This window comes from Helicoverpa zea, chromosome 20, assembly GCF_022581195.2.
Source record: "Helicoverpa zea isolate HzStark_Cry1AcR chromosome 20, ilHelZeax1.1, whole genome shotgun sequence".
Lineage (NCBI taxonomy): Eukaryota > Metazoa > Arthropoda > Insecta > Lepidoptera > Noctuidae > Helicoverpa > Helicoverpa zea.
In genome coordinates, this window is record NC_061471.1 from 4,551,327 (window position 1) to 4,576,986 (window position 25,660).

At 35.6% G+C, this 25,660-nt stretch overlaps 6 protein-coding genes across 11 annotated transcripts; 2 read left to right on the forward strand and 4 right to left on the reverse strand.

Moving 5' to 3' along the window:
* Positions 1-134: 134 nt before the first annotated feature.
* Positions 135-4,153, reverse strand: LOC124640146 (U3 small nucleolar RNA-associated protein 25 homolog). The gene is made up of 8 exons (XM_047177809.1): positions 3,560-4,153; positions 2,867-3,478; positions 2,512-2,754; positions 2,033-2,307; positions 1,726-1,881; positions 1,283-1,475; positions 1,014-1,190; positions 135-351 (listed from the first exon to the last, which is right to left on the reverse strand). Exons 1-8 carry the CDS (start codon positions 3,965-3,967, stop codon positions 184-186), a joined length of 2,232 nt encoding a protein of 743 aa, XP_047033765.1. The 5' UTR covers positions 3,968-4,153; the 3' UTR covers positions 135-183.
* Positions 4,154-4,489: 336 nt separating this feature from the next.
* On the forward strand, positions 4,490-6,220 carry LOC124640152. The gene is made up of 4 exons (XM_047177815.1): positions 4,490-4,648; positions 4,827-4,975; positions 5,047-5,168; positions 5,502-6,220. The coding sequence occupies exons 2-4, from the start codon at positions 4,910-4,912 to the stop codon at positions 5,659-5,661; spliced, it is 348 nt and encodes a 115-aa protein (XP_047033771.1). The 5' UTR covers positions 4,490-4,648; positions 4,827-4,909; the 3' UTR covers positions 5,662-6,220.
* A 532-nt stretch (positions 6,221-6,752) lies between these two features.
* On the reverse strand, positions 6,753-8,722 carry LOC124640153. 6 transcript variants are annotated; one of them, XR_006985529.1, is made up of 6 exons: positions 8,466-8,676; positions 8,283-8,377; positions 8,077-8,172; positions 7,790-7,856; positions 6,867-7,718; positions 6,753-6,786 (listed from the first exon to the last, which is right to left on the reverse strand). XR_006985529.1 is itself a non-coding variant. In XM_047177817.1 (5 exons), exons 1-5 carry the CDS (start codon positions 8,532-8,534, stop codon positions 7,700-7,702), a joined length of 327 nt encoding a protein of 108 aa, XP_047033773.1. In that variant the 5' UTR covers positions 8,535-8,722; the 3' UTR covers positions 6,801-7,699. The 6 variants fall into 6 exon arrangements, 2 of the variants coding, with proteins under 2 accessions (XP_047033773.1, XP_047033772.1); XR_006985530.1 differs by lacking the exon at positions 6,753-6,786 and having other exon boundaries at positions 6,801-7,237; positions 7,499-7,718; positions 8,466-8,663; XM_047177817.1 differs by lacking the exon at positions 6,753-6,786 and having other exon boundaries at positions 6,801-7,718; positions 8,302-8,377; positions 8,466-8,722.
* A 298-nt stretch (positions 8,723-9,020) lies between these two features.
* On the reverse strand, positions 9,021-10,853 carry LOC124640150 (mediator of RNA polymerase II transcription subunit 6). Its single transcript, XM_047177812.1, has 5 exons — positions 10,403-10,853; positions 9,988-10,162; positions 9,745-9,850; positions 9,484-9,641; positions 9,021-9,299 (listed from the first exon to the last, which is right to left on the reverse strand). The coding sequence occupies exons 1-5, from the start codon at positions 10,600-10,602 to the stop codon at positions 9,084-9,086; spliced, it is 855 nt and encodes a 284-aa protein (XP_047033768.1). The 5' UTR covers positions 10,603-10,853; the 3' UTR covers positions 9,021-9,083.
* Positions 10,854-11,611: 758 nt separating this feature from the next.
* On the forward strand, positions 11,612-20,935 carry LOC124640148 (protein farnesyltransferase subunit beta). Its single transcript, XM_047177811.1, has 4 exons — positions 11,612-12,055; positions 12,186-12,999; positions 13,120-13,231; positions 19,876-20,935. The coding sequence occupies exons 1-4, from the start codon at positions 11,969-11,971 to the stop codon at positions 20,081-20,083; spliced, it is 1,221 nt and encodes a 406-aa protein (XP_047033767.1). The 5' UTR covers positions 11,612-11,968; the 3' UTR covers positions 20,084-20,935.
* On the reverse strand, positions 20,743-22,640 carry LOC124640147 (cysteine protease ATG4D). Its single transcript, XM_047177810.1, has one exon. It carries the CDS (start codon positions 22,362-22,364, stop codon positions 20,952-20,954), a length of 1,413 nt encoding a protein of 470 aa, XP_047033766.1. The 5' UTR covers positions 22,365-22,640; the 3' UTR covers positions 20,743-20,951.
* Between the last annotated feature and the right edge of the window lie 3,020 nt (positions 22,641-25,660).

Here is a 25,660-nt window from a genome sequence, read left to right on the forward strand (position 1 = left end):
AGCACAATACAAAATAGAGGGCGTATTTTATTGACGGTTCATGGACGGTTTGAAATATAATCACCTAAAAATGTAAGTCACCAGAAAGTGCACCTAGCTATTGTAAAAAGTTTATATGAAAAAAAACCTTTGACTTTGAACCATTTGACTTTATCTTTTAACATGTTATTAACATAAACATAATCAGTTTTCTCCGGTGACAAACATGTGCACGTTGGTATCGGATCGCATGAGGCGAGCAACGCGCTCGTGGCCCAGCAGAGCGGCGAGGCGCGGCGCGTCGAACTGGCAGTACAGCACCGACACCGTCATGTTGCACTCGCTGCCGCCGAACCTGTTCTGGTTCATCGCCTGCAACATCAACACAGCATCATTACCAAATCTATATCTATCGAAGTTCGGTTTCGCTAGCCATATTAGAGCCTATCATAACAACGACCCGGGTTAGACATTTTGGAGTCGAATACGGCTCGGACGACATGACGATTATTATAAAGCTGCAAAGTTTGTTTGTTTGCTTGAACGCGCTAATCTCAGGAAATGATTTGAAAAATTCTTTCAGTGTTATAGATAGTCTATTTATCGAGGAAGGCTACTTTTTGTCCGGGTTCGTACAGAGGTTCCCGCGGGATGCGGGTGAATCCGCTGGTAGAATCTAGTTTACAATATTTTTCGCAAATTCCAAAAAAATACAATCATCATAGCATTATTATAATTCATTAGTTCATTAGAATATACAATGCGAAAGTTAGGGCAAGTTTTCCTTATTTACACTTTCAAGGTATGTTAATTGATACGAAACTACAAATGGAAGCTGAGCTAAAGAACAAGGAACAAAATATACACTACAGCATTATTAGGACTTTTTTGTCTTACCTCCCCACTCAGAGACATTTAATGATTACTTAAGTCACTCCTTAGTGACGGAATGTCATACAAATCCTTCACTAAGGAATGGCTTAAGTAACCTTTAAATGTCTCTGAGTGGGGATGTTACTGTCTTATTAACTTACCTGCATTAAGTTGCACATTTCTGAGAAGAAATGAGGATATGTAGGGGGCTGGTAAAATATGATGTGTCTTATGCCCTTTATTCTAAATCTTCTGAAGAAATGAACTCGCTCTGAATACAGCATAAAGTGGGCTTCTGTGTGGAAAAACATGTCCCTTGCCCGTGCGATTTTAGAATCCTGCAAATAGTTAATTAATTAATCGGTTATTTACGGCTCTTACTGGATACGAATCAATTTCTTAACCAATTAAACATAATATTTGTTTCTACCTTAGAATATTCACAAATCTGAACGAAACCAATATCTTCCTTTTTGAAGTAATTCCTTATCTGTACATAATCGAAGTAACTAGGCACATAGATGAGCGTGTGGCTCATGAGTGTGTCGCGTTGCTTTGGCATCTCCTTAATGAAGTACTGAAACCTCGCCTCTACTGATTCAAGTGGACTGGCTGCTGTAAACCTGCCGATAGAAAACTTTATTTGAATAAGGAACATTAGAGGTATAGTTATCGGCACGGATAATGAGCTCTCGGCGGAAGAGTGGGGATCGCTTTGCGCACTGTACACTTAAGGCAATAAACCAATAAATCACTTCTGTGCAGGTGAAGGTCAGAGCTCAATATCCTTGCCGATGATTATATTAATGACATTCTCAAATATCAGGTTTCATATTCAAACTCCTTTTATGTTTGAGTAGGTAAATAATTTACCTGTGGAATACCTGCGGCACTTGCACCAACACCTGTTGTATACTGCCAATGTCGGTAGGATTTTCAACGAAAACTTTTCCTGCGTAGTTGTGGCATTTCTTGTTAATCACCGATTTTATTTCTGGCAGTGCAACTGATGAGAATACGAGTGTTTGCCTGTAAAAAATAATCATATGGGTATGCTTAGGCATGGTGCAATACATACGAAAATCTGTCTGTTTGCTTGCACTTGTGTATGTAGGTAGAAAGAGACTGAACCAATTTGTATGGGACAGTTTAGAGTCATAAAAAATAAGCTTCAACTAACCTGTAATACTTGGCCCATCCATTAACAGCCCAAGATCTGACTCTAGAGAAGTCAGTGTTGTGTGTTTTTTTCGGCTGCAAATGGAAATGATCGAGGACATGCAGCAGATGGTCCCAGTTCTGCATCAGGAAGACGTCGGTCTGGTCCATCACAAGGATTTCTATGGAAGCCAGGAAGTCGTAGTCGCGGTCTTCTTCACCTTCCGCGCCCACTATCATGCGCAGACCCAGCGGAGAGGTGATTATGATGTCTGAAGAGTAGAAGTCTGTATACAGCTGGAATAAAGAAATTCATAATGCAACCTAGATTTTTAGGTAGTCATTATTTTATTTTACCCATACTTTATGATAATCTAAGTGTAAGCGATTTCTATGCCTCCTCCTCCTCTCTAGCTAGATGCATACAGAAAAAAGTACCCTCTTTCTCCTTGGTTATTTTAATATAAAAATATAGATGTGTTTTAAAAAACAATATCAAACCTTTAGGGTTTTCTTTGTGACAGTCATTCCAAGTCTGAAAGTGTCTTCAGTATTGCCACTAAACATTAGTTCATAATCTTCAGGCTTTGGATTTTTCCGAGGCATTATTAATTCACCACCTGTAAACTCTGCTTCAAACCTACTTTTATAAACTACTTCACCAGCCCCTTTAGGTACTAAGATTTCTATCAAGGTTTTAACTATTCTATATGCAGCATCTTTAAAAGGAACCATTATTAAAACCTGAAAAATAAATACAATATTTTTGGTAATGTTATAACAATTATTCATTATTCTAAATCTTAGTAAGTTATTTTATACTCATAGAATAACTTTAATGAATTTACATACATACCTTAGGCCTTACTAATCCTTGATCTCTGTATTCATCAGACAAATCATTCTTCTTGGCCAGTTTGGCATTGTGGTGGAGGATCTTTGTTCTAGTTTTCAACATGTGGTTTACTATATGAAGACAGTATGCATATCGAATTTCTTCTGCATTGGTGAAAGATCTCTCTGGGTAGTAAAGATCTTGATAGTTATTAAAAATAGAGAATAGTTCCTTCTGCAGTGGTGTAAACACTTCTGTCAGCTCTAAATCCCTTCTGATTAAATTACTTTTATTAGCTGACACTATATGGCCTTGTATTTGAGATTTAATATGTAACTGCTGGAAATCTACTTTATTTGCTAGGGTTGGCACTGACCCTGTTGGAGCATATGTCTTTTCTTCTAATATAGAAACTTTTGGCTTAACCTTTTTGGATAATGTAACTACGGGCTGTGGTATATGAACAGTTAAGTTTCCTAATACTGGCCAAGTTTTGGTTGTAGTCTCTACAGAAGGTGGTTTATTATTAAGGGAAACCAGTAATTCATCTCCTAGGTCATATTGTACGTGTTTGGTGAAAGGATCATCATGAACATCTTCTTCAGGTTGTTTATTGTGGTCAACCATGGGCACCTGAAAATAAAATTATACAATGCCATTAACAGTACCAACACACCTTGCTAAAAATAATTCATAATCATAAACTATAATTACCACAATGTCATCATCAGTGTCACTACCTTCCTCGTCAATGCTTTCTTGATCACCACTATCAGTTCCATCTGGTTCGCCTTCGTTAATATCCAACATTTCCTCACTACTGTTAGAACTTTCATCGTCACTTTCAACCACAGTTCTTTTATTCCTGTTACTAAAACAGGACACTAATTGATCGTAAGCGTCTTCTTCCTCTTCACTCTCAGAATACGTTTGTCTCTGCTGGAGTTTCTCCTCCATTTTCTTCTTCTTTTCCAATTCTTCGGCAATCTTTTGGGCATTCTTATATCTGTTGAAAATTGCTTTCTTGTTAACAATCTTTTCTTCTGCTGCTTTTCTTTTCTTTTTTGTGGTAGGCTTGAAGGAGTCTTTCTTTCTCCGTATGAATTTCTTGCCTTTCTTCATTTTATTCAATAATTTCGTTTCGAATTAATACTCCGTTTAGATGAATATATCACCGTAATTGATATAATTAAATAATATAAGAGAGAGAAATAAACAACTTCTGCCTGGAAAGGTTATGTTTATAAATTATAGGCAGACAGTGTGCTCGGTTTACACGGTTGACATTGATTGCTAGTTGACAGTTGTCATGTTGACAGTTGTCATTTCTACGAAGTGAAAAGTTCTGAAAAAAAACTGAGGAAGAGGTATTCCAGCGTGGCAATGCAGCCAGCCTTTTGGGCACGATCCCAGCTGACAGCGATGCGGATGAATATTTTGATACTTAGTTTTAATATTTCCCTATAATAAGATCATTTTGTAAAACTATTGAATAAAACAAACTAAATATTTTCTCCCTAAAAGTATCAAATTAAAGGAAGAGGTATTACTTCAAATGATGTTCAAATGCCTACCTTTTTCCCCAAGAGTTTTTATTTACAGTCCAAAATTATCATAAATCTTATAACATTCTTCTTTCAACGATCGCGACATTGACAGATAAACAAAATAGAATAGACGACGTCACATGTTATTGTTGACATCCCACATAACCTAAAATGTCTAAGAAATAATTGGGTATTCATTAATTATTATAATTAGTTCAATAGTTTCCTCTTTTAAAATAAGTATAAAAATAAATAAGTAAGTAAATATTTTGTATGATGAGACTTTATTAAGGATCTGTTAAGCTATTTATCATTGCCCATCTATACCATCCGTATTAGCCCATAGTCTGATCAATTCTGATTGAAAATTAAAGCAGAAAGAAACACAACAAGACAACAGCATTCTATAATAATAACCATCAAAACTGTTTTAGGCGAGAACACAGTGTGATCATTGACGCGCCTTATTCAGTGCAGATAAATCTCTGAAATACAAGAACCTACTCCAGATATTCAAATGTCGGAATGTAATGATAACTTAACAAGGAACACTAGGCTCCGTACTTTAGAGTCTGTGACAAAGGTATGAAGACTCATAGTTTTCAAATTAATACCTATATTGTGTGCTTTTCTAAATTCTGTGTGAATTTCTAGAATGGTTATGCAGATGGTGTGTCCGATGGTCAAACTGCCCAGTTCCAAGACAGTTTCAATATTGGATACAAACAAGGTTTCACTTTTGGATTTGAATTAGGCTTCCAAAAAGCTATCCCAAGGTAACAATGGTTTACATTTCAATAACAACAAATTATACTAATATTATGTTATTCTTATTTACAACTAGCTTTTGCCCGCAACTTCGTTCGCGTGGAATAGTGACTACCAGCAGATTTTTGATTTGACCAATAGATGGCGCTATATGTCCGGAATTTTTTTTTTTTTTTTTGTAATAAAAACTATCCTATGTCCTTTCTCAAGTTTCAAACTATGTCTGTACCAAATTTCACACAAATCGGTTCAGTAGTTTAGGCGTGAAGAAAAGACAGACAGACAGACAGACAGAGTTACTTTCGCATTTATAATATTAGTTTGGATGTACTTGATTTCAGTATGCAACAGACAAAACCAGATTTGCATGATCAGCGAAAAATTAACTGTCAGATTTGTATTAACATGGTAAAGGCTGAAGAAAATATTGGGAATTTGCTCAATATCCAACAGGAGAAGAATAATCAATATTTGGGCATAAAAGACACCACAGAAACATAAAACATGTTACTTAAGATGTAATGAAATCGTTTATATTGTGAGTTGGGCACAAGTTTTATAAGTAAAGTTATTTTGATAATGGTAGAGCCAGCATTACCTAAGTAATGCAAAAAATTGCAAAACAAAAGTAGGTATTGGGATGATAATTTTATTTAAACTTGACAGCGATGAGGATACATTTTTCGATGCCCTTTATTAGTTTTATGTTTTTTTTTTGTTGTAAATATAGATTTAGTTTATTTTAAAATATAATGTACAGATTTTGAGGTGAATAAATCTTTTAGACTTAAAAGTTTTGCTGTATTTTCACAACATTTTAAATCTTTTCTTTGTTCTACCATAAAGCCATCTCTTCAAAATATGTTTATACTAGTGGAAAACCCGGCTTCGCTCGGGTGAAATTTGACTCATAATACACGTCTAGTTGCAAAATGTAGGTAGAAATTTCTGTAGTCATCGGGTCTCAAGGAATATTAAAGAAATAAGCAAGGCATAGATTCGTATAGCTTCGTTCGTTATGTTTAATAAATATAATAAATAAAAACTGCAAAAGTTTTTACACAAATTATTTTTATTTCAAATTAACATTCAAAATAAACTAACACAAATTAACAAAACATATAATTTTTAAGGTTTACTCTGTGTAAACCTCTTTGTTTTAAGCACTCAGTCTTTTTCTTTACTTTGACAGGTAGATATAATAATAATAATCCCTGTTGCCCTCTTGTTGCTTTTCAGTGACTGATTCGACGGCGGCGATCGGCGAGTCTCCACTCGCCAACTCACTTACTGGGCCCCCAATACATGTTAAAATGGCAGGTGGAGACCTGCCATTTTAACATGTATTTAATACATTGTCATCGGCAGGTGCCATAGTTCCCGTAGTTTCCCCATTCCTAGTCCATTAGCATCCCATCACAATAACCCAAGTAGTTTTCATCCATAGTTAGCAATAGTTTAGCACAGAACCGAGGATTGTCCTTGGGTACATTTCTATAGTGTATACAGGGATAATCGTCGGTTTTGTGTCACCATTTCATTAAAGTTGTCTCAAAAGGGCTTCAGCGTGTTGGCTTCGGCCCCACGTTCGCCTCCCAAAAATCCGGGACTCTATAGTCCCGAGGTCTGGAAGAGACATAATAATAATAAGCCTTTTATTCTGAACCAAAACATAGTTACAAAAACATACATAAAATATTATTTACACTACAATATGTCTCGTAGTTCAGTGTGCCTCTTGGCATAGGCCTCTAACTTCTTCCATTGGGTTCTGTCCCTTGCCACTCTTCGCCACTTATTTCCTGCCGTGAGTCTCAAGTCGTCTTCCCATCGCATTTGTTGACGTCCTCTGTTGCGTTTGCCATCTCTGGGGTACCAATCGGAGACAACTGTACTCCATTTGTTTTGCGGGTCTCTCATCATGTGGCCAGTCCACCTCCACTTCTGTTGGTCAATGCGTGTTAGTATATCCACTATTTTGGTTTTTTGTCGTATCGTGCTGCTTCTTACTCTGTCTTGTTTCTTTATGCCGGTCATACTCCTTTCCATGGCTCTTTGACAGCGTTCAAGCTTTTCCCTGTGGTGTTTTGTGAGTGACCAGGTGACAGGTAGATAAGTACTTACTAATTTTAAAAATAAAATATGAAATTGTGGTTCTTTATCCAAATTGGCTAAATCAAGAATAATATTAGGAAGTATGTAAATTGTAATTTTACAATGAGTACTTATCCGAGAATTTGGCAAAGGTACTTATAAAAAAATATTCTCTATTATACATCAGAGGTTGATTATCACAAAATTTCTCTATATATAACATTTTTCGATAAATATTAATCACCTTTCAAGCCTTGTTCAGTGGTATTGATAATTTGAATTTTTACATCATCGAATCTTCGAACTCGAAATAATTGCCGAGGAAGTTTAAAATCAATTGCTTCATTCAAACATCTTTCCCATTCTTGATCGTCAAAAAGGAGCCCTCTTGCTTGAGCAGCTTCTCGAAATGAGTTGTAAATAATATTTTCATAAGTTCTAACATTCAACTCTTCGTTATCGACCTTAAAGGAGAAAATATATTAGATAAATATTCAAATAATAATAACTATTGTGAATGTATGTATATCCTCACATCTCTATCCGGTAATAAGTATTATTTTTCATTTTACACCCACAGCACTCGCAATAATTGAAATTATCTGCAAAAATATATTATACAATTAATAATGTCTATTGTATAATAAGAGCCAGCCAAGTTCAAGTAGAACTTGCGCATGAAGGGGTTCATTTCATTATCGAGAAAAACGGTGAAAAAATCGTGTCTGTTTCTGTATGTGTTCATGACACCTCAACAGGCTATGCGTGTGGTCATTTATTATTATTTGTCGAATTATAGAGAAAAAATATTGAGCCGCTTACCGAGTATAATGTTGTCGCATTCCACACATCGACTGCACATTTGCTTTTGTTTGCCATCTCTTGCAAATATTTTGCCATTACAAAAATTGCATGTCACTGGAAGTAAATAAGTACTTATTTTATTTTTAAATGCAGAAGGCTCACAATCCACACTTTAAGAAGAAAACAAAACAAAATTCACTTAAAAACACAACCTGCCTACATACCTACTAAAATACTACACACCATCTTTACGAAGAGCCCTTCGCTCCATCCACTTTCCACAATTGTGACAATGTTTACCAAATGCACGGAGATTCGGCTGTTAACAAAATGATATAGGTATCATCAAACAAAAGACTAAACGAAGACAGAGACACGACCAACGAAACATTTTATGAAATACTTACGATTTTCGGCATGATGTGTGTAATCCAAACAAAGTAAATGACAATGACATTTGAACAACTAAATGACATTTTGAACTAAAACTTCGACTTTGAGGTTATGGTTATTATTCTTCTTTCTATGGTTTTTATCGCAATCGGCCAATCTTAGGTTTAAAGAAAAAACACATAACAAAAAGTATATCATAAAAAGTGTCAAAAACAATATTTTCGCGAAACGTCAACGACTGACGAAAAGTATTTTTTGAAAAGATTCACTAAACGTTTGCGATGCGTATCTAAGCAACGTTTATTAATTAACTACCCAAGATGGCGACTGTGGTTTGCTTGTCAGTGCAATTGAAATTTAACGAAATTCTCCATAATCCGAATTTTGCGGATATATGTTGTCGACTCAAAATTAATATTTTTTTATGTTTTGTTATTCATATAAGGTTTCGATCGAGTCTACCGTACCCTTTGACGAAATTATTAATATAGAAATTTCAAGTGCATGAAATAAAGTAACAAGGTGAAGATTTGAATAGAATAGGTTCTATTTTGAAACTAAAATACCTCTTAAAATATTAAGAAATCATTTTACTCATTACAACTTAAATAATAATTGTGTAAAATTGTAATTCATATTCTAGGCTTTTTTTCTGGAGGTGGCTTCATATTTTCTTGTTTAATTTCAGTTTTGATCTCAGCATGTCCTTGTAAACCTCCATTTATCATGTCCGAGCTGCTTGGATCTGCAGGTTCTTGTTTAATTGTTATGTTATTTACATTGCCATCTGTGGCTTTATCACCATTTTTGTCGATAGAATTTTCTGTCTTTACTGTGACACCATTTGCCTGAAAATTTGATTCAATATAAATATTGGCTTAAGGCTAAACGATTAATTATCAGCTTCTCTGTATTACACCATTTCTTTAACTAGACTCTTAAGTAGCATAACACTGTAATATAACCACAGTTATATTACGTATTAGTAAGTACTCTACACTTATTAGTACTCTTTGAAAACAAACAACTCACTTGGCTGGGTGCCTGGGTGACAGGCAGAGGGAACTGGCGGACTAGCTCAGCGAGCAACATATCCACCCTCTGGCGCTGGAACAAAGTGGATGGTTCCTCCTTTGGTGTACTGCTCACATCTTTTGACGAGGACTGACCACTGTTGTATGGACTTAGACCTTGAATCATAGTAAAGCAACTTGATAGGTATTTTTATTTAATTATTTAGATACTTGATAGAATCCCTTAATATTTATTTATAACTGAATAAATAAATCATACCTGGTTTAGTGGCTTTGAAATCCCACCAGTAACCTTTACTAGGGTGATATTTTGAGTATGACATTGTCTCTTCAAAGGAACACTGCAGGTGATGGACAGCAGATAGCTGTAACATAAATGATGGTCAATATGGAAGATATTTGCTAAAACTTATCTGTCTGTCACTGTCCATGAAGCAGACACAATAGTTAAACAATTGGTGTGTACCAGATCAGCGAAGTTATTAAGATGAACATAGCTTACCAGCCTAGAATTGAGAACACTAGCGAGGTCAGGTGCCTGGTAGACAATGCCAGCGATAATGTAATAATCAGCCAGAGGTATTGCTTGTGTTGGACTATGTCTATGTTGCTTGCGGATAACATACAGGATTGGATCTTGCACATGCAACAATATGTATTCCAGTCCTGTCATATTTCTATAACAGAAGACTCAAAATTAATGTTTTGTTCAACAAATTTCTCAAAAATTTAAGATGTAGGTTAATTAATCTACAAATGAGAATCATCAACATAATAACTTTTTAGCAGTTCTACAGTCAAGTGAATAAGGTAAGTAATACCAGTAATATTGCATTGGACATCACACAGCCGCGCTGTCATTACATTGCATTGAAACAAACTAAAATGAATAACCTTAACCAGGGCAAGATACATACTGAAGTTGATCCATGCTGAGACGCTGCATCTTCACAATTTCATTATTGCAAGTACGATCAAAAAATGGATTTGATCTTTCTGAAAAATAGTCCATAATATTAGACGGACTGAGCAAAGGTATCCATGCAGAGTCGTGCCACGAAAGACCTAAAGGGTTTTCGTTAGCTATTGGTAGATTGCCAATCCTGCCAGGCATCATTTTGATATACAGTTGTTATGCTGCTTGGCTGTGGTGCACTATTATAATATGTTTATAATTAATTTTCAGTGGGTTAGAAATGTTCTGTTGCGTTTTATGTGGGTTAGAAATGGTAGTTATTATTAAATTATTAACAATCCGCTGCTACTTTATCCTTCTCGTAAGATATTCAATATTTATTTGCCCAACATCTCATTCACAAACGAAAACGACCACCACAGCAGATCGGGAATTTATTTGACTGACATGACATTATATCTTACATTTACGTCAGTCGTCATTACGTCAATTTTAAAGTTGTCATTCAACCTCAGCAATAAAAATATTTTTTTTATTTTTTTGTACTTCTTGCTCTTGTACAAACTGACTCGCATTTTACTTATTTGATTCGCTTTGACTAGAATAGAACATAATAATAGTATGATAATAGTAATACATGGTACTTTTTGACGTCTTTGCCTAATATAAGGCAATCCCTAGACGATCGATAAAATTGCGCAATGTTACACTTCAACTGGTATCTATTTCTTTTAAGATGATTTATTTTATATATAACCGATTGTATTCAAATCTGTTTAGTTAATTCGGAGTCTAAATCAAAAATCAAAATCTTTTTATTTCACATAGGCCTTTGCAGGCACCTGTGAAACGTCACATTTAATGCACTATTCGATGCAAACAAATAAACTATATATAAAATATTTCATCTTCACACATTAGTATAGAAGTATAATATAGATTGTGCAATGATTTGTAGGTCTAGAGGTCACTTTACCGAAGCCGATGCATGTGAAGCCTTTCCACTTTAAATTCCACATACTCTCCCACACACTTCTATAATATTCTTGATATTATCAACTCATGCTTAAGCTCAGAATTTAGTGCTAATTTTGTCTAATTTATCCTATGAAAGGAAGTCATACCAACAAGATTTTGGCTGAAACGTACAGTCAAAATTCCAGTTCAATCGATTACACACTCTGTTGCCCTGCCCTCCACCTGATTGTCATTGTCTGTGGTTACAAGGTTTGGGAACATTTGAGAAGTAATCGGACGGTGTGACTTTGTTGATTAAAAAACCGATTCCTTATTGGAATTTATTTATCAAATTCTAACTGTATCAAGCTGCGATATGTGATTCTTGCGATAACACATCAGAACAGTTAATTACAACAATCGTGTAGCTATAGATAACACAAATAAATAATGGCAGTCGTTTTTGGCACACATTGTTGATATTGTTTCTCAAGTATATCTTTAATTAAACGCAGGTGATAAGCTATTTCATTCGCAAGGTAGAGCTCAGGACAAATTTAGCTCTCTGTTTACGACGTGAGTTATTAAAACAATCATCACAGCCCTAAAAATGGAGAACCGGATTAGATGTTTTGAAGAAATTGCTGCAGAAATTTTTGATGCTGAGAATCTTGTAACTGATTCGTCTTCCGACCAGGTGAGCATTCACTGATGCGTATTTTATTAAAGTAATTATAAACTCACACATTTAAATTTATTGTTGACAGAAGTGGCACCCCAAAATTTTCCTACTGACCAATTTTATATAATTTAACTGTTTTGTGTAGGTTGATGTCGAAGCTATGATATTAAAAATCTACAAACAATTTGAGAAAAATGCTGAAATAGAGCCAGAAATCCCCATAGTCAGGAAAAGAGTCCACAGCCAACTTTTGAAAGATTGTTTAGGATCTCTACCACAAAGGTATGAATGCTTGGATGCAAGCAGAACGTGGATTGTCTACTGGGTTCTGCACTCACTGTGGCTCCTTAATGATATGCCAGATGATGAGACATTGTCTGATGTAGTGAAGTTTCTAACATTATGCCAGCATGAAGAAGGTGGTTATGGTGGAGGCCCAGGACAATATCCACACCTTGGAACTACATATGCTGCTGTTAATGCACTCAGCATAATAGGTACAGAAGAAGCCTATAATTCTTTAGACAGAAGCAGTTTACAAAAGTTTTTATGGACAGTGAAAGATGTAGATGGATCATTTGCACTTCACAAAGGTGGAGAGCAAGATATACGAGGAGCCTACTGTGCTGTTAGTATAGCTAAAATAACAAATACATACACTGAGGCCTTATTTGACAAAACAGCTGAATGGATAGTCAGCTGTCAGACCTATGAAGGTGGATTTGCTGGATGCCCTGGCATGGAAGCACATGGAGGATATGCATTCTGTGGAATTGCATCTCTAGCATTATTGAATAAGACACATTTATGTGACATTGATGCACTATTACGGTGGTGTGTAAATCGCCAGATGCGTCTTGAAGGTGGTTTTCAAGGGAGGACAAATAAATTAGTTGATGGGTGTTATTCATTTTGGCAAGGTGCTGCATTTCCAATAATCAGTGCCATACTATCACAAGGTAAAGTTCTGGTGGATTTAGAAAATGTATATCTAATAATTAGACATACATTTTCTAAATTAGACTCTAATTAGTTAGTTTGAAATAAACATTCTTGTATAAAACAACATATTTTTTCAGAAAATAAAGAATTGATAGAAACAGTACTTTTTAACCAAGGTGCACTGCAAGAATACATTACTATATGTTGTCAAGCCCTACCTAATGGAGGCTTCATAGACAAACCTGGCAAGTGAGTAATCATTTATATTTTTTTTAAGTTGTAACTATTAAAATGTTATTAATATTTCAATAGTTATTATTTGTCAATTTCTATTGGAGGTAGTTTACACTGGGTAAAATATATGTGTATGTCAAGCAGCCTTTTTCCTAGAGTTTCACCCAGGTCCAGTGAGAACTACTGCCATACAAAATATAGCCTAAGTTACAAGGGCTGTAACTTCCAAACCCACCCAACAGTGGCGAGGCGTCCTTATAAGCCGATTCCCATCGGCTTCCCTTTCGAATTTCAAGAAAGAAGCATAGGTATAAGTTATAATATAGATATAGGTATAATTAATATAATCATTTAAACCACACAATTTAAATATGTAGGTATAACAAAACGCCTACCACCGCAAAAAAATTGTCTATAAATTACTTGAAACATTTTGCTCCTACTAAACAAGCCGCGGCTTCCTCCTCCATACAAAACTACGCTTGCGTGACGTCATCCACTCCGCGCCGCGCGATTTTCGCGGCATAAGGGCGAGCGGTAAGCCGGCTCACGGAGCGGGTTCCAGCCAATCAAAACTCGCGAGTGAACGAGAAAGAACGCGTCAAGAGTAGAGTAACTATATCTGTCTACGCGCGAGTGACAGCGCTTAAACTCTCAAATATGTAAACAAACAAATCAGACAAATTCACTCTCATTCTTCTTATTTTGTTTTAAATAATACCATTAACAATTTGTTCTTTGTACTACTTAATTGAATTTATTAGTGTGTGTATCATTTAGAAATAACATAGTTCGTGTGTGTACAATATTTTATGTTAGTTTAAGTGTTTTAGTTACATTATGTTAACATAGATGGCGTTGTGCATTTTTATGCAAATCCTGAATCGCGGTGTTAAGATTCTCCGCGATTTAATGACCCTACTTGGGAATTGATAATTTTTGTGTTCACCAAGTACATAATTTTGATTAAGTAGTTGGCAGTATCATTACTTCCTACTATATATAGTTCGGCCATTCAGAGAATGCGTTCCTGACACGTCGCGATTGAACTGACGACGTAACTACATTCATTGATTATTGATATAATAATGTTGTTTTAATGCTCCTCAATTGTTAAAACGGTAAACAACCAGCAAAAATATTTTTATCGTAACTGCAACGCCATTGCAAAGTTACGTCGTCAGTTCAATCGCGACGTGTCAGGAACGCATTCTCTGAATAGCCGAACTATAAAACTACTAATCCCCGCAATCGCACTGTGACCTGGTACTCAGTACAAGTACAGTGTGTGTAGTGAAAAAAATAGAGGTACCTACGTTGAAATGAGTTACTTTGATACGCAGACAGTTTGCATCAGGTTTCTTTTTAGTGTACCTACTTTTAAAACTTAACTAGGATAGCATTTATCGCATTAGACTGTTTTCCGACAGATTATTTACTTTAGGAAGGAACTTTTTCAAGGTTAAGTTTTGAGAATAAAAACGTGTTATAAAACTCGGGCACGCCGCTCGGGTGAATTACCTACCAACAATATATGTCAATATTAAAATTTCTAACGTCCTGACGGATTTATGAAACACATACCTACGATAACAATGGCTAACAGGCCGTTGTAAATTAAATACTTAAAAGGTACCTATTGTTTCTAGTGCCAACTTTTCTCAGATTCTAGTAGTTAATATACCTAATTAAAGATAATAAAGTTTTATAGATATTAATAATCTGCCGAATTCCTCGAGAAAACATGTTCAAACTATCAGTCTCTCAGTCAGTGCTAAAAGGTGGACTGAGAAATTACCTCCATTACCTCTCCCCCCCATCCCTGAGTACTCCCCCCCCCCAGTTTTTTTTTGCTGCGGCTTCCCTATTTCATTAAACCACCCTTCGCCACTGCCACCCAAAACAAAAATGTGAAAGACTGCCAAGTTCGATAATATGGGAATGCTTCGCCTATAAAAGAAGTGAGATCTGAATAAGTACCAAGTTCCATACACATACCTCAGTTAAAAATAGTTACTTTTTAATGATGTTACTTGGCAAGTTTTCATACACCTTGTTATAAACCTACTAAACGCAATGAATCAAGTATTTAATTTTCTATTAAAACTTGCCAAGTAATCATCATTAAAAAGTAACTATTTTTAACTGAGGTATGTGTATGGAACTTGGTACTTATTCAGATCTCACTTCTTTTATAGGCGAAGCATTCCCATATTATCGAACTTGGCAGTCTTTCACATTTTTGTTTTGGGTGGGATTTCATTTATTTTTGTAAGGTTGTTTATTTTATTTTTTTCTTATGATGAAGTTAGTTAAAGAAATGTCTCATTTATACTATTTTTTAGATTTTTTAATATGCACTATGTTTCTTACAAAGAAATGAACTAGATTAACTAAATGGACTAGATTTACCAACTGACTGACATGACATGTCGCACCCTTAGAATGAAAGTGACTTAATTCAAAATTCCTGTAATACTCGTTTTTACAATAAACTGACCTTAAAAAGCATAATCTATAACCCTGTAAATAAAAAGAGACCTATTTCTAACTATAACAGAGGCTACGCTTATTTCGGTCTCTTTCACTCGTTCCGCTATTCGTTTACGCATATTGTGTGAAAGAGCCAGAACTAGTATTACGTCAGATGCGCTTGCGAGTGAACATGTAAAACATCGGCGAATCTCAAAAAGTGTCTGTTTATTGCGAATACTGCCACGGTAAATTACACAATATTTTTTATCATAAAGTGACATTTTGCTTAATACGTCTTTATAGAACAAAATATGTTTTAAGTTTTCAGTGACCTTTTAAGGATTAGGTCTATTTAGTAAAAAATAATTATAAAAGACAAACGACACTAATAATAATAGGTCTGTCTATGACTAAAGGCATATTCATTATTTTTGTTATTCTTAATATTGAACCTGTTTATTACTAAAATTAAAAAGTTTAAGTTGTAACTTTTTTGGAATATGCCCCTATAATATTAAAGTTGTGTGGTATGTTAAGATATTTAGGTACACAGAGCCACACATCAGTGTATTCAGATCTGTGAATTTCTACAATTTATTGATCGATTCTCACCTTAATTTCCAACACGTTTTGATAAGATTTTATTAACCTGATGTGGCTGTTTTACCTACACCGTTTTACCGCACTCCAACCCGTATGCATCAGACAGGACACCCGCCCACTTAACATAATTGTATTGGTTTTTATACCAATACTTTAGCATCCTAATGATATCGCTTGGGAAGTTCTTGATATTTGTCAATTTTCTCCATAGGCAGTCGTAAGATACGAGGTCGAAAGCCTTGGAGAGTTCCAGAAAACACGCATATACAGGTGTTTTCCTACTTGTATAGTATTGAACAGTCTGTTTGAGGCATAGTATAGCTCTTTCCGTGGATAAGATTGGCTTAAAACCAAACTGGGCATCGTTAAGTATTAAGTACTTATCCAGCTGCTGGTCAATCAGACTGTCCAACACCTTTGCAATGATGGTAGCCAGGCATATAGGCCTGTAGTTGCTCTTTTCACTCGCATCTCCAGTTTTGTTCTTAACAATAGGCACAACAATAGTTTTAAGTAAATCCGCTGGAAGATACGAGTGACTCAGGCACAAGCTAAAAAACATTGCTAGCACTCGCGGTAAGTGCTTACCAGCATGCAGCAAATGCTCTATACTTAGGCTGTCATGACCCGGCGACTTGCCTCTCTTTAAGTTGCGTATGCCAGTAGCTTCCTCCCTGGCCGTAAACTTAATAGGCATGTCTCCAGACCCCCCACCACCGCCGGTCCCACCAGACGACGTACCCAGGAGACCCAACCCTAAAGGTTCTACTAAATAGGTTGGCGATATCACCAGGATCACTAAGGCCATCAATACTCACAGGCGGACCCGACCTGGGATTCAACCTGTTCGTGACTTTCCAAAAACTACCAAAATTCTTTGCGTCATGATGACTTGCAATGATGTCCATTTTTATTTGGTCCTTATTATTTTGGCACCATTTCAATTTACTTTTAAAAACCTTTCTACTTTCCACCATTTTTTCATATAAATCACCATTTTTCGGTCTACCAAACAACGTCCAGGTTTGAAAATCCGAGCCTGTCTGTGTGCGTCCTTCACAAGCTTATTCCAGCCCGTTAAGGCGCGTACGCACGTACGAACACGAACATAGCGAACACAAACACCAGACCCGAACATTTGGTTCGTACGTATGGACGGCATATTCGAGCACGAACGCAAACCTAGTTCGAGTCGAGTTCGCGAACAACAGTCGTGAACTCTATCTTAGTAGCCATGACGGCGCCGTTGGAAGTGGTCGATTGTGAAGTTATTAAAGCGCTTCGAACACCGTCCATACAGAACACACTACAAGGATCGCCGCGAACATGTTTGACGAACAGAGTGTTCGATGTTCGATAGTGGTACGCACGTGCGAACCAAGTTGTTGCATATCATGTAACGCAACAAATTTGTTCGTACGTGCGTACGCGGCTTAAGGGAAAGTCTACATTTTTCAAGAGATAATTACAATAATTGCTATATAACTCAGTCTGCTGCAAAGCTCTGTCAACCCATGTTACTTTGTTACATTTAGGAAGTGCAGGTGCAACTTTTGGCCTTAATAACTTAAGATCACACTTTATAATTAGAGGTAAATGGTCCGACCAAGACACGTCATAGAGCACACTAGCGTCTCTAACAGTGTTCCACGCCGCGTCTGTCACTACGCAGTGGTCTAACCAACTAGTAGAACCATCCCAACTAGCACACTAGTGGAAATAGCAGCCTATTTGGCAACTGTTAGCTGTACAGTAGTGCTTTAGGGGTTCCGAAAGTATCTTTAAGTTCTACTATTGCTTCCGTAGCTGCTCATAGCTGTAAATATCACTAAAGGCAGCAGAAACTGAACCAAATGTCACTCTGGGTTTTACAAGAGATCATTCTACAACCCATTTGCAGCCTACATCTTTAAAAGAGAGTTCAAACAATTATGTTAAAGGTTAAAGCTGCTAAAAAGTTTCTATTGCCGCTGATGTACGCGTTAGAACTGCATAAAGACTCTAATTGTAGACTTTTTAACGGAACTGTTTCATTGCAGAAGTGATTTGTTCTTTTGTGCAGACTTAAGTAGGAATTTGATCCTCTGTTCTACTTATAGCCACATTAAGGCTCCACAATAGAAGCAGGAGGTTAAAAGACATTGCCTGCTCATTTGGATACATTCTGTTATTTTATTCACAAACACAAGCAAAGGTCACGTAGATTTTGTTTTCTCAATTACTGATAACGAATCAGTTACTTGAATAAATGTTATTAAGACTGAAATAAATAAATACATTCAGATTTTTATAACATTGCATTTTAATTTAATACCCTATGTCCAAATAACTTTCAGTATGACAGTGTCTTATTATTTATTGTGTCTACGGAATTATTTCCAATATGTGTCATAAACAGACTTAATTCATAAAAAAACATAGAATGGCAAACATAATTTTGAAATAAAGTGACTTAATTTGAAACTACTTTATATTTTATGTTAAAATATATATATAAAAATACTATAAACATAAATTTGCATTGTCATTGTGATCTCAAAAGGCTAATCCACAAATCTGGTAAAAATCAATAGTAAGCCATTAAAAACGGAAGAGATATATTAAGATGTATTCAGTAATATGATTTTTTTATGACGATTTTGCTCATTTCCCACAAATTGCATTTTTTGCATTCGGTCACTTTCATTCTAAGGGTGCGATGTTATCATATATTATGTTCGTGGATCAAAGTTACACATTCGTTATTTTCGAAAGTGATTCACACTTGGCCGTTTTCAGATTTTTACTTTACTTTGACTAAATACAAACCTTTGTACCATTCAAAGATATATTATATAAATATAGATAAATTTAGTTCGTTTTAGTTCCTTAGGGGTATAAATTTACACCGGGTATAAAACACCTTCATTATTTTGAAACCGACTCACACTTGGCCATTTTCAGATTTTTTCCTTTACCTTGACATAAAGACCTACCTCCATGCCAAATTTCAAGTCAATACGACCATTGGAAGTGGTCTAGGTTTTTGATGAGTCAGTCAGTGAGTGTATAGTAAAAATAGCGATTTTCTGACGTCAATATCTCAAGACCTACAATAGGTATATTAATGAAATTTTGTATTTTAGATAAGTGAGGGGGTCTCAGCAGATACTAGAAATTTGATATGCGTAAATAAAATAGATTTTGAGTTACAGGGGGGTCGAATTTGACCCGAAATGGTTCGTGTAATATAACCCACGGCCGGTGTGTCGCTTTTTTTGCTCGAACTTGGCGGACACACTGCCGTGTGTCTAGATAGTGAATAACTTTTTCTAATTGGTCCAGTAGTTTCGGAGTCTTTAAGGTCCAGGGCTCAGAAACTACTAGACACTAGAAAAAATTAACTATAGATCAATAAACTTTATTATTTTAATTAAAATTGAATAAAAGAAGGTTACCCAATCAGGAAAACATCTCATATGCTTTATAGTCTTCAGTTATCAGACACAAATATATATTAATTATTCTTCTATTTTTTTTTTTCTTTAAGATATTTAATTTTTAGAACAAATTAAACATAACTTTATAACTTATTGTTTCAGACATGTGGATATTTATCACACTTGTTATGCACTGAGTGGGCTGTCAGTTGCGCAACATGGCACTGGGGCTGGAGACCCGTATGTAGTTGGCCGGCCCAGCAATGAACTAAACAGAATACATCCCCTGTACAATGTTGCTCCACATCTAGCCTACAATGCTGTTCATTACTTCATCAGACATCCCCCACCAGTTAAAGATAAAAATTAAACCTAAAAATGGAAGACATTCCATAATATGCACAGCATGATATATACAGGTTTTTGTCATCAGAACAAATGAAAAGTCAAATAGTAGAACAGGTTTTAATTTTCTGTCTTACAAATTTCTAACAAGTCATATGATGACTATATAAAATACTTCAATTCATTAAAAAACTGCTTCCTGCTAAATGTAAAGAATGATTGCATGGTCAAAATGTGTATGGATATGGGATAATAATCATTGCACACCTATTTCACTTGTATTAACAGTAAACTAAACCAATGTTGATGGAAGTTTTGCTATAGACTGACTTTTTATTGAAATAGAGAGGATTAGATACCTATAATTGGTTGTGCTGTGCATGCTTTGATTATCAAAATTAAATCATTGCTATATCTTTCCTTGTGTTGATATAGAAATAGTTATGTATTATGATGAAACCCATTTTTGTGTGCCCACATGTGGTTACTATCATGGATTCAAAGTTATCACTTTCCAAACATTTTATTATGTAAATATAAATAAGCCACCCACCCATTTCTTTATGCAAATATTTTCTATCGGCGCTTGCTTAAATTGATGTACCTACTACAAAAAGAAATTCCAAAACTCATAGAATGTCTCTGAAAAAGAAAATGGAGATTGAAAAAATTATAAAAACTGTATTTTATTATGCTAATAATTTATTTTGTCGGCTTCTTTATAATAAAAATGTAACTGTTACAGGATATTTCTCTTTAACCTTAATCATATCAGACACCTATAGATATTTTTCTAACAAATATGCAACATTAACAATTTGTGTAATGAAGATAAGAACTTTAAGAGCTACATTATATATATTTGGTAATAGTTGAAGTACTGTTGTTTCAATTCACACCAAAACAAATTCCTCAGATTCAATGTCTGTATCACTGTCTTGGATGTTTGGAGTCACCCAGTTTTGCTCTGTTTCATAAATAGAGTATCTTATATTTGGATAGTTCATTACATTACTACAAGACCCACTATTTAGAGTGAATATAGGATACTCAAAATTAGCGGAAACTCCTTGGGGTACAAGGAATGACTGAATAATATTAATATATGTTTCCAAATCATGTTGTGTTCCTAGGTAAAAGCCTATGCAGCATGATGGATCCATTTTACTAAGAGGCATCTTTCTTGGAGATCGACAATGAAATGACTGTAATGAAAAGTTGGGTTGCCAGACATCAACCATTTCCTGGCAATAATGGGGATCCAGATGGATAAGTCTATCATCTTGGTACCCAACAAAGTATAGTGAGTGTTTGGGCCGGCCCCCTATAATGCCTATGCAGAAATCTAATGTAAGTAGTGATGTTAAGCAAGGGCCATATATAGGGTTAAATTTATCAGAACCCAATTTTACTGGTACTAGAAGAATAAGAGATTTCCATGATCCATTTGGTAAGCGACATAGTGAATATACATCCTGAATGTATATTGTTGAATCTTGAGCAACATAAACTTCCAAATTATCAAACTCATAATTTTCCTTTGAAGCTGCAGCCATAACTGCTTTCAAGCAGTGTGCAACAGATGCAGGGCCGTACCAGTCTCCTGGCTTCTTGCCTAATGCCTCACCGAGGTTGACCATCTGGTGTATGGACAGAGGACTGTTTACTGATGATTTATCTCCAAACCATTTGATTATCATACGGTGTAGACAATCTTCTTGGAATTCCCTAGCATTCTGAATAGATTTATCAGGAAACCATCTCCAAGATCTTCCAAGAAAATGAGTAACTAAAGCTTGAGCTAATAACATTTGTCCACTCCTAAGCATACAACCCCAGCCACAATCTGTGGTGAATGATGATCCAGCCATAGTAGGGAATTCTCGTCTGTAGGTCATCCAAATTTTACTGATAAAGTCCGATTTAAAACCTTCAATGCCTTCTCCATATATCTGTTCCATTGGCTGGTGTGCAGTTGCTTCTGTACCAATTTCTGTAGATGATTCTAATGATCCAGTAGGACTTAGTTTGCGATGATAACAACGTCCCAAAAGCCATACTGGTGACTCCTTCGAAAAACTTGTTTTCAGTTTTACTGTCCAACCAAACTTCACGTTATTCCACATGGATAAGAGGCGGGATTCAACTTTACCTTTAAGGTCAAGTATTTCCTCCTGGCCATCGCGAGCATTAGAAGCTGTAGCTTTGTTTCTATCAATGTTTAACGCCGATGCATTTTGCGTGATACCGTTTTCTGATGGTTTCAGTTCAGAGTTTCGAGTAACGATGCTGCTAGAGCCGTTCATTATATTACAATTGCTTCATACCTACGGTTACTGTAGGAGTTACAATCCAATATGTACAATATAGTCAGCAGTACGATTTATCTATCATATCTGAGAATATGATACAGTTCCCATATTCAATTAATTAAAGCAGTCTTATCAAACCAATAGTTGCACTGAATTATTTAAGATCAGTCTAAACAAACGATTTGTTTATTTAATCTTTAGTAATTTCCTTTATTACTATTAAATATTAAAATCAAATCGGGGAATGAAAAACACACAACACATAGGGACACGAAAAAAGTATCGATGCTTTGTGGTATCGAGTACATTCCAGTTCGATACCGATACTTTTGTACTCGATACTTTGCATTCGATACTTTTACTCAATAAGTACTTTTTCCCAGGTATCGTATCGAATGAAGAATTTAATTTAACTGCGCTTTCTAGCTCACTCGTTGAAAACTTTTTAAGACATTCGTCTTAAAAAAAGAAACGACATTTGATTTCTGGAGCCACCATAAGAAGTTGGCACACACTAAAAAACAAAATAATAAAGCAAGTTCTTCATCTTCATCACAGCCTGAAATTTAAGGATGAATTAAGCTACTACTTATCGGCACAGGTTTCGCCACTTTCAGTAGATCCCTTAAAACAATGGGAAGATATGAAAGTAGTATTCCCAAAATTATGTAAATTGGCACGAGAATGAATATATATATCAATCCCTGCGACGTCAGTACCTTCAGAACGATTATTTTCTGAAGCACGAAGTACCATCACAAAAATTCGAAACCAAAAGGCTCAACAAACTTCTATTTTTAAGTGACTACGGAGGAGGAATGGGATCTTTAATCTACTACGCGGGTGAAACTGTGGGACACTGCTAGTTTTTAGCATACCTCAAATAACTTAATATTGTTTCCTTTTGCTACATTTTCGATTTGTTTCATTCATTCCATTTTCCATTTTTCTATTATTCTATTAAATTTGTGTACCAATACCATTTGTTTTTTATGTCCTGCTGAACTGAAGTAAAACTGACATTATTTACTGACTGATATTGACCTAGCAAATTTTGATCTAAAAAGTACTCGATACCTTGAAGTATCGATACTTTTGTTTCGATACTTTAATGAGTACGATACTTTGTTATCGATTCTACTCATGAGTACGGTATCGATACTTTTGCTTCGATACCGTGTCCCTAACAACACAATGACAAAATTGACAACTCAAAACACAATTTCAAAAATGTCAAGAATGTCAGTGACAAACTCACATGATGTCATCATGATGTAGAGAGACATCAAAGACAACATAATACAGAAGTTATACACGGATTGGGGTCTGGGTGTCCTCCCCTTACCATTTTCCAACCACGCTTTTTTTATTTGGGATATCTTTTTTACCCACGACGGAACGGAGCAGGTATAGTTACCGGCACGGACAGTGCCGGCTTTAACTCTACTAGCGCCCTGCTGGCTTATTCGCTAACTTTCGAATTCTCAGATGTCAACTGGCCTCAGTTGTCATCGGAACTTTGATGTCAACCTATAAGTTCAAAACATTGGTATTCTGTATCGCATGAAGTGGATATCGGTGGATATCGTTACACGGTTGCTGACGCCAAAACTACGATGACAACTTGACAACTCTATTTTTTATCGACTATTATACTGCTAAGTAGGAAATACCCTATTAGCATTACATTACTACGTTTGAGAGAACGCTTTATTTTCAGCGTGTTATATGTTTATAAACAATCTGTGGCGGTAAAATTCAGTATTTGCTTTCTATTGTGTGTGAACTTGGTGTCTAAAATTCCGTGTGGTTGAACAATATTTTAACTGAGAATATTGTGAGTATTGTAGTTGTTATAAATTTTACAACGTAAACAATATTTTGATACGTAGATGTTTATGTTTTGCATGCAAAACAAAAATTGGTACACTACAGGAAGGTAACTTTACGTACTTGAGTAGGTCGTCCCATACATTGAGAGCATCGGTTACCTCACTTACTAAATGAAGGTTGAGACATGCTGCAAATTAGTAACATCAAATTATGTAATATTGGTATTTATTTAACTTTTTACGTTATAAATTCTTACTTTTAGCTCAATTGCAACAGCAGTGTTTTGTTGAGGACGTTGCAGAAACGGACGTAACTCTGCCGAAACTCGCTGAAACCTTGATTTGTTGATACGGAAATTTGCCATGAATTCCTTCTCCCGTAAATCCAGAGAATTATTGAAATCTCGCATACGACGTTTCTGGATTCTGGATAAACTTCGTTTTGTCTCTTATTCCACAAATGCCAGCAAAAATACACGCGAAATTTTTATTCCACACAAAGAAAGATAAAACAAATTAAAATAATACAAATAAAAATAACACTATCAAAAAATAAAGGAAACGACTCAGGGTTTGTATTTCTATTGGAATCGCAAAATTAGAGAAATCTAATATGTCTGATGCAACAATATAGTATAGACATCCCAGTGATGAGGCATAAAACACTGCTATTTGTAGTGTATTTCAAAAAATGACATTGGCTATCAATTTGATGTCCACTGGGCTTACGGAATCGCAATATAACGTTTATCGATACAGAAACCGCTGTCAAAATGAGTCATGGTGGATATCAGCCTGTGTCGATGCTGATGACGTCATCTCATTTGGTAACTGGCGTTAGCGAATAAGAAAATAGCTGTTTGACAATTTACTGATGTACACTTTACCAATTGATGATATCTGCGAGCTGTCAGTGGAGTTAGCGAATAAGGCTACTGCTGGCTTATTCGCTAACTTTCGAATTCTCAGATGTCAACTGGCCTCAGTTGTCATCGGAACTTTGATGTCAACCTATAAGTTCAAAACATTGGTATTCTGTATCGCATGAAGTGGATATCGGTGGATATCGTTACACGGTTGCTGACGCCAAAACTACGATGACAACTTGACAACTCTATTTTTTTATCGACTATTATACTGCTAAGTAGGAAATACCCTATTAGCATTACATTACTACGTTTGAGAGAACGCTTTATTTTCAGCGTGTTATATGTTTAAAAACAATCTGTGGCGGTAAAATTCAGTATTTGCTTTCTATTGTGTGTGAACTTGGTGCCTAAAATTCCGTGTGGTTGAACAATATTTTAACTGAGAATATTGTGAGTATTGTAGTTATTATAAATTTTACAACGTAAACAATATTTTGATACGTAGATTCCTATGTTTTGCATGCAAAACAAAAATTGGTACACTACAGGAAGGTAACTTTACGTACTTGAGTAGGTCGTCCCATACATT

Coding starts and splice junctions, on each gene's coding strand:
- LOC124640146 (XM_047177809.1), bottom strand. CDS start 3,967: ATGAAGAAAGGCAAGAAATTCATACGGAGAAAGAAAGACTCCTTCAAG. Junction 1,882..2,032: donor GGATGGGCCAAGTATTACAG/GTTAGTTGAAGC, acceptor TATTTTTTACAG/GCAAACACTCGTATTCTCAT. Junction 352..1,013: donor AAATGTGCAACTTAATGCAG/GTAAGTTAATAA, acceptor TTGATGTTGCAG/GCGATGAACCAGAACAGGTT.
- LOC124640152 (XM_047177815.1), top strand. CDS start 4,910: ATGTCGGAATGTAATGATAACTTAACAAGGAACACTAGGCTCCGTACT. Junction 4,976..5,046: donor CTTTAGAGTCTGTGACAAAG/GTATGAAGACTC, acceptor GTGAATTTCTAG/AATGGTTATGCAGATGGTGT. Junction 5,169..5,501: donor TTCCAAAAAGCTATCCCAAG/GTAACAATGGTT, acceptor ACTTGATTTCAG/TATGCAACAGACAAAACCAG.
- LOC124640153 (XM_047177817.1), bottom strand. CDS start 8,534: ATGTCATTTAGTTGTTCAAATGTCATTGTCATTTACTTTGTTTGGATT. Junction 8,378..8,465: donor CACACATCATGCCGAAAATC/GTAAGTATTTCA, acceptor TTTTGTTAACAG/CCGAATCTCCGTGCATTTGG. Junction 8,173..8,301: donor AAGGGCTCTTCGTAAAGATG/GTGTGTAGTATT, acceptor ATTTACTTCCAG/TGACATGCAATTTTTGTAAT.
- LOC124640150 (XM_047177812.1), bottom strand. CDS start 10,602: ATGATGCCTGGCAGGATTGGCAATCTACCAATAGCTAACGAAAACCCT. Junction 9,851..9,987: donor GTGTTCTCAATTCTAGGCTG/GTAAGCTATGTT, acceptor TTTATGTTACAG/CTATCTGCTGTCCATCACCT. Junction 9,642..9,744: donor TTTCAAAGCCACTAAACCAG/GTATGATTTATT, acceptor CTATGATTCAAG/GTCTAAGTCCATACAACAGT.
- LOC124640148 (XM_047177811.1), top strand. CDS start 11,969: ATGGAGAACCGGATTAGATGTTTTGAAGAAATTGCTGCAGAAATTTTT. Junction 13,000..13,119: donor CAGTGCCATACTATCACAAG/GTAAAGTTCTGG, acceptor ATATTTTTTCAG/AAAATAAAGAATTGATAGAA. Junction 13,232..19,875: donor TTCATAGACAAACCTGGCAA/GTGAGTAATCAT, acceptor TTATTGTTTCAG/ACATGTGGATATTTATCACA.
- LOC124640147 (XM_047177810.1), bottom strand. CDS start 22,364: ATGAACGGCTCTAGCAGCATCGTTACTCGAAACTCTGAACTGAAACCA.